Consider the following 14,033-nt stretch of genomic DNA (forward strand, 5'->3'; position numbering starts at 1 on the left):
CACTGGTCTTACAGTTTTATAGTTGACTCTGTCCTCAGCACACACCGAACCATCTGAGGATCTGCCTGTGTAAAAGAGAAGTGACCGGTGCTGCTGTGTCCCCGACAGGACTGAGCGCACACCGCGAATTGAAACGCATTTTTCTCTACCCATACCGCGGGGGTCTGGTTCCTGATGCTGCGTGCTGGGGTGGGTTAGATTGGACACGGCCGACCTCCAGAGGCACGGGGGGCCGACTGTCCCCGGGAAAGTCAGGGCACCTTCCTCCTTGATGTTTAAATCATCCCTGTTGCCTTCTTCCTGGTGCCGTGGATGTAGTTGCACAGTCCAGTTCCAGGTTTTCATGGTGGAATTAGGAAAATCTCAGAAACCGTTGTGGAAATTATTTTGAGTGATCTTAGTACTTATGAGTTATTTTGCTGAAATATTTCACTGTCAGGTAACCATTTTATTTAGTGCCTTTAGGTATAGTGTGTAAAAAAAATAAAATCCCTGTGAAGGTAGAACCATCTGGGGTGCCTGGGACCAGACAGATGGGCCTAGAGCCCAGTCAGTGAGCGAGTGGCCCACCTGGCCGTGTGGGAGTGAGCGTGGCGCTCAGGGCCTCGGGCTCTGCTCCAGCCGTGCAAACAGCTTGCTTTCTGTGTCTGCACCATTTACCCCCTTCCCGTGGTGGGCCCGGCCCAGCGTGGGGCCCCCGGACTCGTTCCCTGGGCTCACCTGCTGTGTTCTGACCCCTGCAGTCTACCCCGATGGCAGAGTCTGCATTTCCATCCTTCACGCCCCGGGCGACGACCCCATGGGCTACGAGAGCAGCGCCGAGAGGTGGAGCCCCGTGCAGAGCGTGGAGAAGATCCTGCTGTCGGTGGTGAGCATGCTGGCAGGTAATGTCCCGAGGCCGCCGGGCCGTGCCGCGGCAGGCAGGCCGCACAGTGGCTGCGTCTCCGTCCTCCTGTGGTTCTTCATAATTCATTTCTGGTCGTGGTTTATTTACATATGCTGTTTGCTACTTTTTCGTTGAATTGTTTGTATGTGCTTTTCCAAGTGTAAGCACACTTCATAATTACAGCTTCATGTTGTATGTGTTGTATGTTGACCACAATTAACCGGGCTCCAGGCCTCAGGCATAGCGACCGTGGCGTGGGTGTTGATTGGGGCACCTGCTGTGTCGCAGATGCTGGGTCCTGGAGTTTCAAGGCTCAGGGTGCCCTAGACCCCAACTTTAAGGCCCGCTTTCTGAAGGGACTTTCCACATCCACCTGTGGTTGCCCGTCACCCATACATCCTGAGATGGAGACACACACAGGGGCTGTCGGGCGGGTTTGTCTGGGATGAGTTTAGAGCATGGAGGAGATAACAAGGTAAGGGGGAGCAAGAGGCATTTGGGGTGAGGCATCTGGCTCTCGTGGGAGTCCTGCCAGCACTGGTTCTGGCTCGGGCCCAGCTGGGGGCAGGGGAGCCCTGCAGAAGTGTGCTCACCTGGAGCCCGAGTCCCGGTGGGGATGCCAGGCCTTGCAGCCGTGTGCCTGTTGGCCTGGGAGGAAAGGATTTCCAGCAGGCGGGGAGGTGGCTGTGGGCCGCGAGGAGGGCTGTGCTTGGGAGACTCGGGCTCACCGATGTGCAGGGTGGCTCCCGGGTTTCCGACCTCAGTGCCTGGGTAGAGGGCTGCTGTCTCTGGGGACAGGAATCCAAAGGCGCAGGAGTGGGAATGTCCATCCTCGGGGGCTGTCCACCCTCAAGAGCTGCTCAGCCGAGGCCAGGTGTGGTGAGGGTGCGAGGTCATGTCTGCATAGGACGGTGGGTGAGGGGCAGGGCAGACAGGATGAGAAAGGGCATGTGGAAGGAGAGGCCTCCTCACAGGAGCCTAGGGAGGAACGATCTAGAAAACCCGGAAGAAATGAAACGAGCGAGAGTTGGAGGAGGCCGATCGTGCTGTGGGAGGCCCAGAGGAGGAGGCCCGGGAGTCCCCGTGGGCTCCTGGTGTCCCGCGATGTCAAGGACCTCCGTGCGTGTGCATGTTCGAGGGCGGAGGCACTCAGCTCTCCAGGCACAGAGTGCGTCAAGTGAGGGTGTGGATGCTCACGGTGTGTGGGCCCCCCAGAATGTGTGCCCGGCTGGTTCCACTGCCTTCACATGTCAGCTGTAAATCATACCATGACAAACGTTTTTGCTATAAATTCTTTTTTTAGAAGTTTTTATTTATTTTTAAAGATTTATTTACTTATTTTAGAGAGTGGAGAGAGGCAGAGTCCCAAGCAGATTCCTAAAAGGTTTTAATGTAGGGGTGCCTGGGCAGCTCCATTGGTGGAACATCATCCAACCTTTTTTTTTTAAAGAATCTTTTTTTAAAGATTTATTTATTTATGAGAGAGGCAGAGACACAGGCAAAGGGAGAAGCAGGCTCCCTGCGGGGATGCCGATGGGGGACTCAGTCCCAGGATCCCAGGGTCATGCCCTGAGTCAAAGGCACATGCTCCCCTACGGAGCCACTTGGGCGTCCCAGCCTCCAAGTCGCGATCTCAGCTCAGGTCTCCGTCTCAGGGTCGTGAGTTCAAGCCTGGTGTGGGGCTCTCCTCTCTGGGTATGGAGCTTGCTTTAAAAAAATAAAAGCTTTTAATGTATTCCTCACACACTCCCTCTGAGTACGTGTCCTGTGCTCTGAGCTACCTTCCAGCCATGTCACTGCACCCAGCTCGGCCGTGCCCTGCCGCCCACTGGCGCCCTCTGTCCTGGCTTTAGGAGGCTGTGAGCCGTCTGGGTCTGGGGAGTGGGGCTGTCACAGGTGCTGGGTGGGGGTGGGGCTGGCTCGCTCCGTGCTTGCTTGCTCCCTGCGGCAGGCCTGGCCAGGGTCCCCAGAGCACACCCCCTCTCGGGGCCTGCAGGCCGCCCAGTCCTCCACCTCCCTTGTAGCACTGAGTTTGGAAGGACACAGGTGTGGATGTTCATGGTGTGTAGGCCCGCTGGGCGGTGTGCCCTCTGAGGGCCCGTATCACCGTGTCCCCTGCACACCCGCTGCCCTGCACTAGGCCTCATGCACACGACCTGGTGAGGAACGGTTGTGGAATAAACAGGAGGAACGCAGACCCGGTGGCCGCGGAGGCAAGCGTGGCCGGGGTGAGGGAACGGCTGGGGTCGTGCGGGCCGCCGTGCTGGGCTCTGGGCTGCCTTTTCTGCTCTGACCCAGCGCTTCACAGGGCCGTGTTCCAGCTCCCGGCCCCGCAGGCCCCGGCTGCCTGTCTGCGTGTGTCCTGGTCTGTCTGCAGCGCCTGCTGGGGTCAGGTGTCCACCGGGCCTGACACCGACCTCATGTCGTCCTCTGGCCGGAGCTGGGGGCGTCTGTAGCCCGCTGTCTGGCGGGGGCCCAGTGTTTCTAGAGCGAGACACATGACACAGGTTGGCTCTTCGAGACACTCGGGAGGTGAGGATCACGAGGTGGGTCTTTGTGCCTCGTGCGCGTGTCCCTGACATCACGCAGCCTCTCAGCCCCCCTCCCTCAGGCAGGCTCCTGTCTGTCTCTGATAGAGTGGACTTCCTCCCGCAGGTGTCACACACCAGTGGCGCTCGCTTGCTTCTGGGACGCAGCTCCGGGATGACCGACGCCCGGGGGTTTCTCAGTGGAACGGAAGACCTCACCAGGCCCCTGCCTTCCAGAGCCCTTTTCACACTGAGCGCGTCTCCTTCTCTTTCAGAGCCCAACGATGAAAGTGGCGCTAACGTGGATGCTTCCAAAATGTGGCGGGATGACCGGGAGCAGTTCTGCAGGGTCGCCAGGCAGCTGGCACAGAAGTCCCTGGGGCTCTGAGGCCCACCCTGGCGCACACGCAGACATGGCGCCCAGCCGTGGCCAGTGTTTCTCTGCTGAACACCTAGTGACAGTGACACTCTGTGCTGGTACCAAAAAAGGCAAAGCTTGCAGAACCACAGCATCTGTTTTTTTCCCTACCTTTCCCGCTCCAAACAGGCTTCTCTTCTGAAATTATGATTCATGTAGGATGACAGCTGGATGCAGTTTTACCGTATTCCTGGCAAGGCGGTTCGGGTAGATGGTGAAAGCCGTCCCCGCCTCCTCTCCCCGCCGGAGCGGAGCGCCCGCGGTCAGCGGCCTCCCTTTGGTCGCAGTTGGTGAGGGCGTGAGGGCGTGTGTGCGCCGCACTCCCGGGGGCTAGAACCAGTAATGCTCCTTCTGAAGAAGCGGCCACGCAGCCAAAGCAGAGGGGGGGCGGGACGGCTCCGTGGGGGCCCCGTTCCCTGTGTGTCCAGGAGGGGGACGCAGCTTCGTTCCCGTGCTTTATAGTACTTCATACGTGTTCTCCTTATAATCCCGTTACGTCTTGTTTGTTTTGTTTGTTGTGTATCACAAACTATAGGAGTTTTCAGGAAATAAATGCTTTTTAAAAATATGGATTAATGAGAAATGGGATGCATGAGAAAGAGAGGTTTACTGCTGGGTATAAAGACTGACTTTCTTCCCGGTCACGTTCAGCCAAGATTTACAGTGATGTCCTAACTGACTCGCACGTCACTAGGGCAGGAACACGCGAGACTGGAAGTTGTCGTTTCTTCTGGATCCGTAGGAGTTTCTTCTCCATCCAGACCCTGGGAGCTCAGAGGTTCCGTACCCTGTGGTGGCAGCAGGAACAGTAACTACCGAGTCAGAATTGTTCCTTGCAGTTTTGGTGTCGGAAGGGAACGTACAGCCTTAATGAGAGCAGAGCGCAGAGGCGTGCCTTACCCCCGACCTTGGCAGGCCAGACCTTGGCACGGCGTGGCGTGGGGAGGGGGTCCCCGGACCCCAGGACCCCCGGGCGGAGGTGGGGCACTGAGTTGTGGTCTGTGACCTCGCTGCAGCCCCGAAGCTCGCCAGCGCCAGGGGCTCCGCTATAAGCAATACCAGATCTGTTGCATGCAGAGTCCAGTATTTGGCCTGTTCCAGACAGGCTGGGTTTAAATGGGAATTTCTATTTTTGAAATAAGGGACCGTCTGTAAGACATTCAGTAGGCTACACTCGACGTCATCCCTTCCCTCCCTCGTACGCGGGGGTCCCGTCCTGCTGAAACCTGACCTTGTTTCTCAGTGTTGACAAATACTGGTGGAAGGGGCCCATCCACGCTGGGCTTCTGTGAGGAAACCAGATTCTTCGGGGGGGGGGCGCATTTCAGATTTGACGTTCAGTACAAGAACCTGTATCTGGAAGGGCATCAGGAGAGGAGAGGTTTTGCACCCGGATGGTATTTGTGGGCCTCTCCACCCGGAGGGAAGGAGAGGTTGGCGGGAACGTGGCCTGTGGAGGGCGTCAGCAGGGGCCGCGGCGGGGGCGGGGGCGGGGCCTTCCATGGAATCTGGAGAAGGAAGAGGAGTCTCTTTGCAAACAAAGTATTTTTATTCAATTGTATTTATTAAATGGAAACAAAGAAGCTCATGTTGTCCTCACTCTGGTGGAGTTTAATTACTATGTTAAAAATAAAGATATATTTTCCCCCTAGTCTGCTGGTATTTTTCTTTGTTGAATTTCATGTAATCCTGTGACAATCCAAGGCCCAGAGGCCCCACAGCGGGGTGACCCGAGGAGCCGTGGGAGCGGCGCTCTCCTGGCTTCTCACCGCCGTCCTCCGCCCTCTCCCCTCTCCCATGGGTGCAGGGGCGCTGTGGCCAGCCTCTCCTTGGAGTGCGGCGCCCACCGGGCCGTGAACCTGGCGGGGGGAGCCGCCAGCGGGGCGTTGAGGCCACCCGGGCTCTGCAGACATCAGAACGCAGGCGACACGCCGACTCTGAAGCGGCCGCTGCTGTTGACCCGCCTCCGAATCGGGTTCCTGAGGGCGAGGCTGGGGCCTACAGGTGCCTTCCCGGGGCCGCCTCGGTGGGGGGGGCGAGGATCACGGCCGCCCTCAGCTAGGACGGGGGGACTCCCCGCGCCGCCCTCGGCACCACCCCCATCCTCCCCTCGCCAGCCACCCCCCACCCCCACCCCGGCACTTGCCAAGCTGACCTGGTGGCCGCCCTCCCCTGTCCCTCGGGCTCCTGCTTCTGCTATCGAGGGTGGGGCCCTGGAGCCCTCCCTAGTCACCTGCCGAGTCCCCACCACCTCCCCACGGGGCTTCCTCATCTGAACGAGGGGAGGCAGGCCCGGCGTGGGGACCCTGTCGCAGCAGGCAGGTGGCCGTGCTGCTGGTGGAGGTGGCCCTGCCAGCCCGAGGACACGTGCTGTCCTTTCTGCTGACTTTCCTCCGACCGAGCTAGCCTTGCTGGGGGGGGGGGGGGGGCAGCTGTAGATGAGAGGAGCGGCGTGGGAGGCAGGAAGAGCGTGGGATGCGTAGCCGGCCGGAGCGGGCTCTCATGGCGCAGGCAGGTGGGGCTGGCCCTACTGGGTGCCCCCCGTGGGTGCTGCCGACGTGGGTGCCTGCAGAGCCCCGGGCCTTTCTGTGGTTCTAAGGTTTTCAACTTCTCGTCCCCGGGAGTCCCAGGGCGTCCTGGTGCTGTCCTCTCGAGGTGGTGGGAGGCAGAGTGTGTCCCTGGGAGCCGGGCTGGGCTTGGGGACCTGATCAGAAGGGGGCTCAGCACTTGGGGCTGGGCAAGCGGGGTGGCTGGGGCCTGGTGTGCAGAGGACGCGGTGGGCCGTGGGGGGAACGGGGCTGGGCTGAGTTGGTGGCAGACTGTGGGACCGTGCTGTGTCTCGGGCTGCTGCGTGGTCGCCCTGCACACGAGCTCCCTGCCCAGGGTGGGGGCTGCTTCTCCTCCTCCCACGTGGGGAGGCCTGGGGGGTCGGTGCTCCCGAGCTGTGGGACCAGCCTGCCCTCTCCAGGCCCGGAGTGGGGCTGGCGGGCCACAGGGGGGCCGGGCCCCATGGGCTGGGGGACAGGCCGGGCCCTTGGCCCCGCAGTGAGCCTGCGTGAGCGTGTGAGTGTGTGGATGGCGGCGACACCCCGCGCGCCCGCCTGCGGGGAAGCAGCGGTGACAGCTCCCTTTCATGTGGTGTGTGCGTGCGCGCGCGTGTGCACGTGGGCTCACCCTCCTGGCAGAGGACCTGACGCTGGAACCCGTTCAGGTGGAAGCAGGAGACCGAGGGATTGTCTTGTGCTAATGGCTCTTTGAAATCCCGGGTAATGCGCTAAATGAGCTGGAACCACATTAAACAGTCGCAGCTCCGGGGCAGAGCCGGCTGGGGCTCTCGGGGCTCTCGGCTCTCGGGGCTCTCCCGCCCCGCCCCGCCCGGTGGCAGCGCTCCCCCTGCCAGGGCCCCGGGGGCCACCCCCGCGGGCACGCCCGCCCCCATGAAGACTTCTGCCTGACGCGTGGGTGCAAGGGTGCACGGGTGGGCGCCCGTCAGCACGCACGCCCACCCGCGTGCACACCCGTGCACCTGCACTCAGGCTCCTCCGGGGCGCGGGCCCTGTGGCGTCGGGGTCTGCTCGCGGGCTCCCTGCCCCCCGCCCTCCGCGGGAAGCACCGGCCTGCAGGTGGGGGGTCTGGCCTGGGCGGAGACGCCTGCTGGGGCAGCCCCTGCTGTGGCGGCAGCGGGGATGCGTGTGGCCAGGACGAGGGCCCAAGACCTGGCCGTCGGAGGCCGCCTACAGGGGCCGGGGCCTGGCGGGGGTGCCGCGGCTGCCGAGGGCCTGGGAGCTGTGTTCGTGGCTGCACCTGCGGCGCTGCGGCCACCTGCCCCCTCTGGCTGCGTGACCCTGGATGCGCCCCCTTCCTGGAGGCTTCTGGCTGCAGTGGCCCAAACCAGCCCCGTTGGTGTGCGGCCAGTCGATCCCCGTCAGTGTGTCACGGGGCGCCCGGCCTCCAGGCAGCCGGCGAGGCCTGCACACGTGACGGCCGTCACGCGGGCACGAGGCTGTGCTGCCTAACCCTAACCCTCCCGTGGGCCCGGGCAGGCGCGGCGCGGGCTCAGAGCCTGGGGCCCAGCAGGATGGGGGCTGACGGGGTGGGGCCGTGGGCGGGGCTGCTCAGGTGGGGAGCTTCCTGCCCTGGCAGGTGCACGCCCCGCCACACGCTCACACACCGCACATCCACACGTGCACGCTGAAGCCCCGTGCACTCGCCTGCACACCTGCACCCTCCCACGGTGGCACACCGCACGCCTGCAGACTGGCTCCCTCACCCCACACACCACACGCCCTGATACACGCGTACCCTTACCCCTGTCCACTCCCGCACAGCTGCACCCCTGCAGGCCTGGCTGCACAGTGGGGTGCGTGTGCTGTCTGGGTGCAGGCGCAGTAGGGGGATGCCGTCCCCACCACCGAGAACACGGGGCCCTGGAGCGCGCCCTGCTCTTCGTGTCTGGCCCTGGGACTGGGAGGGCCCCCTTGGTGTGGTTGATGCTGACGGGCGTCCTGTGACGCTGCTGCCCCTCGGGGGCAGCACCCCGGTCACCCCGCCTGGCTGGGGTCTCCTCCAGTGGTTCTGCGCCCGCGCAGATGAGCGGGGACCCGGCTTCCTTTGGCCCTGGCGTCGGAGCCAGAGTCCTCGTTCTTTCTTCTCGTAGGACAACCTGTTCCCTGAAAGGTTCATAGGATTCAGTTGCTAAGCTCCTGGGCCTGCTGCTCAATTTGGGGAAACTTTTTTTTTTTTTAAACATTTAAAATATCTATGGCCTTATGTTTCTTATAGATGGCATGCATCTATAAGATACATTAAAATTTTTTTAAAATTTTGTTATTAGGGCAGCCCCGGTGGTGCAGCGGTTTAGCGCCGCCTACAGCCTGGGGTGTGATCCTGGGGACCCTGGATCGAGTCCCACATCGGACTCCCTGCATGGAGCCTGCTTCTCCCTCTGCCTGTTCCTCTGCCCCTCTCTCCCTCTGTGTCTCTATGAATAAATAAATGAAAAAAAATTTTTTTTTAAATTTGTTATTATTACTACTTAAAACATTTTTTTTATTTTGTATTTTTTAAGTAATCTCTGCACCCAGCATGGGGCTTGGACTCCTGACCCCAAGATCGAGAGCTGTGTGCTCTTCCCACTGAGCCAGTGGGGCATCCCAGTTTCTATTTTTTTTTTTAATGATTTTTTATTTATTTATTCATGACAGACACAGAGAAAGAGAAGCAGAGACACAGGCAGAGGGGGAAGCAGGCTCCCTGCAGGGAGCCCAACACAGGACTCGATCCTGGGTCCCCAGGATCACACCCCGGGCTAAAAGTGGCGCTATACTGCTGCGCCACTGGGGCTGCCCTATTGTTTTTTATCAGATCTGACAATTTCCATCTTTTTTTAAATTTCTATCTTTTAATTAGTGTAATTATGGGGGGTTTTCGTTTAAAGATTTCATTTATTTCAGAGAGAGGCAGAGCACAAGCAGGGGGGCAGAGGGAGAAGCAGTGTCCCTGCTGAGCAGGGAGCCCAACACAAGACTTGATCCCCGGGATCGCGACCTGAGCCGAAGGCAGACACTGAGCCACCCAGGCGCCCCGTGTAATTATGTTTAATGTAATAATTGAGATGTTTGGATTTCGGTCTTCTGTTGTTGTTGTTGTTTTTCTTTGCTTTCTGTTCGTCCCCTCTAAGTGCTTGTGACTTTGCTCTGGCTTTCCTGCCGTCGTTTGGATTCTTGGAATAATTATTAGTATTCCATTTAGCTTAATTTGCTTTTTGTTTTTATTTCAATTTTATTTTCTTAAGTTAAATTTTTAAATTAATCACAGGACAAACACATTAACAGTTTCTTGGTGTTATAAACCATTTTACAATTTTGAAATAATTTTCCCATATACCAATTAAACCCTCAACAACATCCCTGTGAGGTAGGCAGGGTTGGTGTTATTTTTCTATTACTGAGAACTAGGTTCAGAGGTGAAGTAAGGTCACATAGCTGGCAAGTGATGGGAGCCAGGGCTAGATCCTAGGCTTTTTGACATGCTGCTTCCCTGAGAACACTCAAGTAATGATATCCTATGCTATATGATGAACATCCTTCTCCTATTGTGACCGGACCTGTTTTTATAAGTTTGATACCACCTTTTCCCTAATATCCAAAAACACTCAAACTGTGATAAGACAGGTCCTTTCGGTCCCTGGACTATTTGTCTTCAATGTGTCAAGCACCATCCTAACATGAAACTTCCCTGTGCTTTAAGTTTGAGGATCCTTGGCTGTAAGTTCTAAATCATGATATATGAAAATCTATTTTAGAAAACTCTGCCAAAGTATTCCTATATTGAATATGTCAAACTTACTTGAAAACAACAGGCCTATTTGTATTTTTGAAAGCTCGGCAATCTTTTCCCCTAAGACGTTTACATGTGTATAAGTGGAAAATGGTGAAAGGTGCTGAGCAACATTACCGAGAAACCTATGCATAGTACACCTAAGTGCAGGTCACGTTACACTGATTTGATTTTGTCGTTGGCCTTCTAGGGGATTTTCAGGTCTGATCCCATCTCATGTACGATATCCTCAGCAACAAGCTAGAAAAATGAATTATACCAATAGAAGGGTTCAAGCAGTAGAGATCGTAGCATATATGTATGGTAGAAAGGAAAAAAACACTTGCTCTTTAATGGTTTCTGCCTAGGTCCAGTGTAAATATACTTTTCAAGGCAGATTTTAAGCTGTGGCATCTTCTCTGTTAAATTTAGACACGTGAAATATGGAGTTATCAACTTGCAATATAAGACAAACTGTAACTGATGCCAAACTACCGTTTTTTTTTTTAAGATTTTTCTTATTTATTTATTAATAGAGACACAGAGAGAGAGAGGCAGAGACACAGGCAGAGGGAGAAGCGGGCTCCATGCAGGGAGCCTGATGGGGGACTGGATCCTGGGTCTCCAGGATCACACCCCGGACCGCAGGCGGTGCTAAACCACTGCACCACTGGGGCTGCCCCAAACTACCTGTTAAAAGCAGAGTAAAGCTCAAACAGCATAAAAGGCAATGGATAAAGCCCAACTGCTCTAGTACGGAGAGAAAGAAAGCAAAGCAAACCTTTAGGCATGTAAAGCAGGTTTTAAAAATAGGAAAATGACACTGAACTGTATTATCAGGGATTAGACTTTTTATTTATTTATTTATTTATTTTTATTTATTTGTGATAGTCACACAAGAGAGAGAGAGAGGCAGAGACACAGGCAGAGGGAGAAGCAGGCTCCATGCACCGGGAGCCCAACGTGGGATTCGATCCTGGGTCTCCAGGATCGCGCCCTGGGCCAAAGGCAGGTGCCAAACTACTGCACCACCCAGGGATCCCCAGATTAGACTTTTTAAATTCGGGGTTTGGCCTTCTAAGAGTATTGGTGGAAACTCAGGCCCATGGGGAAGACGTGGTACAGAAAATGAATGGGATCTAGAAACTGGGTTGAGGAGGTGGGAGGTTAGGGAATACCAAGAAACAAATACACTCAAAATAAATTTAGAATCCCTTTAAATCCATCCTTTCCGAAAATATCTCCTAAGTTTAGAGATTCAGTCAAAAAAGTTGGTGAAAGTGAAAATTGTGACTTTTTTTTACCTTACAAAAGAAAGTATTTGAATGTAAATTAGAAATCATGCTGTTAAAGATTAGCCCACGGATCAGGCTGTAGAAGCTGATACATGCAGAAAACTGCTTCCAAATATAAAACTGTTAAAGAATTCAACGTTAATCAAAATACTAGGAAACAAATGCTTTTTTACTTGAAACCTAATGAAAAAGCATTGGTAAGCTCACTTAAGATACCTGACAGTTTAAAAAAAAAAGAAATCTCACAGTTTAAGCTAATGTGAAAATCGCTGCAGCTACTTTTACGTTTTCTAGGATAAAACCTGAGAAGTTTAGTATAACGGGCTCCAAACCAACTACACATTTGAAACGCATCCTGATGGTATTCCTTTTTTTTTTTTTTTTAATTTTTATTTATTTATGATAGTCACAGAGAGAGAGAGAGGCAGAGACACAGGCAGAGGGAGAAGCAGGCTCCATGCACCGGGAGCCCGACGTGGGATTCGATCCCAGGTCTCCAGGATCGCGCCCTGGGCCAAAGGCAGGCGCCAAACCGCTGCGCCACCCAGGGATCCCGGTATTCCTTACATAGGATCATTATCGTCATCACCTTCGTAGTTTCTCTTCAGTGGGTCTGAGTCACTGGCCATTTTCTGGGATGAAACCATGTTGGAGGTAATGAGCATATTTCGGGGCCCAATTACTGAAGGATTAATCAGAATATTTTGAACTGCAGTAGTTGCAGGGTGTCGACTGAGAATGTGGAATCTGCACCGTAAGTCTTTGGCTCGTCACTGACACTGGAGGTGCAGCTTGGGGACAGGTGCTGTCCATGGGGCTGCTACAGCGGAACCGGCCTCCCTTGGTTAGGTCCCTTCACTTAAGGACTTGGGCCTGGTGGAGCTGTTGAGCAGCCTCTGTCAGGTGCAGTCTGGGTCCTGCAGAATGGCTGAATCAGGGTTAAAGGGGTTTGATTTTTCTGCCTCGCAATAGCTAGTAAAAATAACCTCTTGGGGGAGGAGAAGTCAAGGATGGATCAACGCAACGGGTAAGGCTGGCGATCGATCAACGCCAGCCTTACGTCATCGGCATCAACATTAGGTTTCTTAGCAGGACTCCAATAAATTTTTGCGTCATCCAGAATGGTGGTCACATATCGGAAAGCAAATTCCAACATTTGATTCATAACCGCTGGTTCATACTCCGTGACTCCCATATCCTTCAAGGTTTGTGCCATTACCGAGGCATCTCTCGGAGCGTTGGGAGGCGCCACCTTGCCCGACTGCATGTTATCCTGCCACTAATCTGCTTTTTAAATATAATCTATCTGCATGAGCAGTAAATACATTGCATTTGATCGTGGGACATATTCCTCCCTCAGCCGTTGCCCTGGGGCTTGCAGTATCCCCGCCTCACCCTCCGATCTCCTTAGGGTCACCAGAGCCACACGGGACCTGGTGGGCCCTGGGAGCTGTCACCCGAGGCACAGCTGCCCCACCAGGCCGCCCTGACACCACGCCGGCCTTTGCCGTCAGCAGTCCTGCTGAGGGATCGGGGGAGCAGAAGAGCGTCAGCCCCCCTGGGAGCCTGGGAGCCGCGATTCCTCTTTCCCTCCCCGCGTGGGGGCGAGGGGGGCGGATGGGCTGTGCCGTGGCCTTTGCTCCCCAAGGCCACCCCCTGGGCCCGGGCTGCCCCCTGCAGACCTCGCTGCCCAGAGGCCAGGCCGTGGCAGTCCTGTCGCCTCCTGTGTCCCCCCGCTGGCCTCTGCCCACGTAGGCCGAGACGTTGGCCAAATCCCGGCCTTTCACCGGCAGCTCTTGGGCGGTTTTCCCCGCACGGGTGTCTTCGTCTGCCCAGTCGCCTGGCCTGTCGCGCGGCCCCACAGCCGCCCTGGTCCTTCCGGACCCACGGCCTCCTGCCTGCCCGCTGTCCCGCACCACGCGTGCGCTTCCCTCCCCCTGACGGCGGCTGCTGCTGCTCCGACCGGGCCGTCCCAAGCTCTGCCACTTGTCCAGCGCTCGCCCTGGCGCGTGCTCTGCCGTGGACACCATCCCCGGGCAGGGCCCCGCAGCCCCCGCGGCCTCATGTTCCCGTCCCTGCGGCTCACAGTGGGACACCAGTCCTGTCCCTGCCCAGAGACACGGGCCTGGTACCTGTCTGCTGTGCTGGCCCAGGCCCAGCTGACATGCCAGCCACGGTGGGCCGCCTGGGGCCCCGGGAGGAGAGGCCGCCCCAGGTCTGCGTGTCCAGGCTTACCCAGCGGGCCGTGGGCTGCACGCGCCGTCACGTCGGTGCGTGGGAGGACCCCTGCGCGGCCGCCACTCGGCACACTGCAGCAGCGACGCGCCAGCTCCCACCAGCTGGCCAGCCTGCCGCGCCAGGCCCGGTCCCCGGCCCGCTCGCCAAGCCGTGCTAGGAGCTTGCATTTTCATGTACCCTCGAGAGAATGATTAAAAAGTAATTAACCTAACTTTAGCCTGATTGTCCTAATAAATTAGCCACATGAATCATCTGCCGTGTGCCAGCCTGCACATGCTCGACGTCCAGGGGAGCGTCCCCATGGGAAGACGGCGCCCACCGCCAGGGGAGGGGCCTGGCCGCCTCAGTCG

At 56.8% G+C, this 14,033-nt stretch overlaps 2 protein-coding genes and 1 pseudogene across 6 annotated transcripts in view; 2 read left to right on the forward strand and 1 right to left on the reverse strand.

Annotated features, from left to right (window-relative positions):
- The window catches only part of UBE2G2 (ubiquitin conjugating enzyme E2 G2), a 38,408-nt gene extending 32,925 nt beyond the window's left edge, over nucleotides 1-5,483 (forward strand). For all 5 annotated transcript variants that reach the window (XM_072739047.1, XM_025985504.2, XM_072739048.1 and 2 more), the window contains 2 exons: nucleotides 744-884; nucleotides 3,690-5,483. In XM_072739047.1, the coding sequence (XP_072595148.1) occupies nucleotides 744-884; nucleotides 3,690-3,802 (254 nt within the window). In that variant the 3' untranslated portion in view covers nucleotides 3,803-5,483. The remainder of the gene's footprint in view (nucleotides 1-743; nucleotides 885-3,689) is intronic.
- A 25-nt stretch (nucleotides 5,484-5,508) lies between these two features.
- TSPEAR (thrombospondin type laminin G domain and EAR repeats) overlaps nucleotides 5,509-14,033 on the forward strand; it is a gene marked incomplete at its 5' end in the record, with an annotated part of 222,724 nt that continues 214,199 nt past the window's right edge. Inside the window, one exon of the mRNA XM_072740612.1 lies at nucleotides 5,509-5,836. Within this exon, the coding sequence (XP_072596713.1) occupies nucleotides 5,509-5,836 (328 nt within the window). The remainder of the gene's footprint in view (nucleotides 5,837-14,033) is intronic.
- On the reverse strand, nucleotides 12,009-12,712 carry LOC112909555 (transcription initiation factor TFIID subunit 9B pseudogene; annotated as a pseudogene).

Source organism: Vulpes vulpes, chromosome 15 (assembly GCF_048418805.1).
Source record: "Vulpes vulpes isolate BD-2025 chromosome 15, VulVul3, whole genome shotgun sequence".
NCBI classification, from domain to species: Eukaryota; Metazoa; Chordata; class Mammalia; order Carnivora; family Canidae; genus Vulpes; species Vulpes vulpes.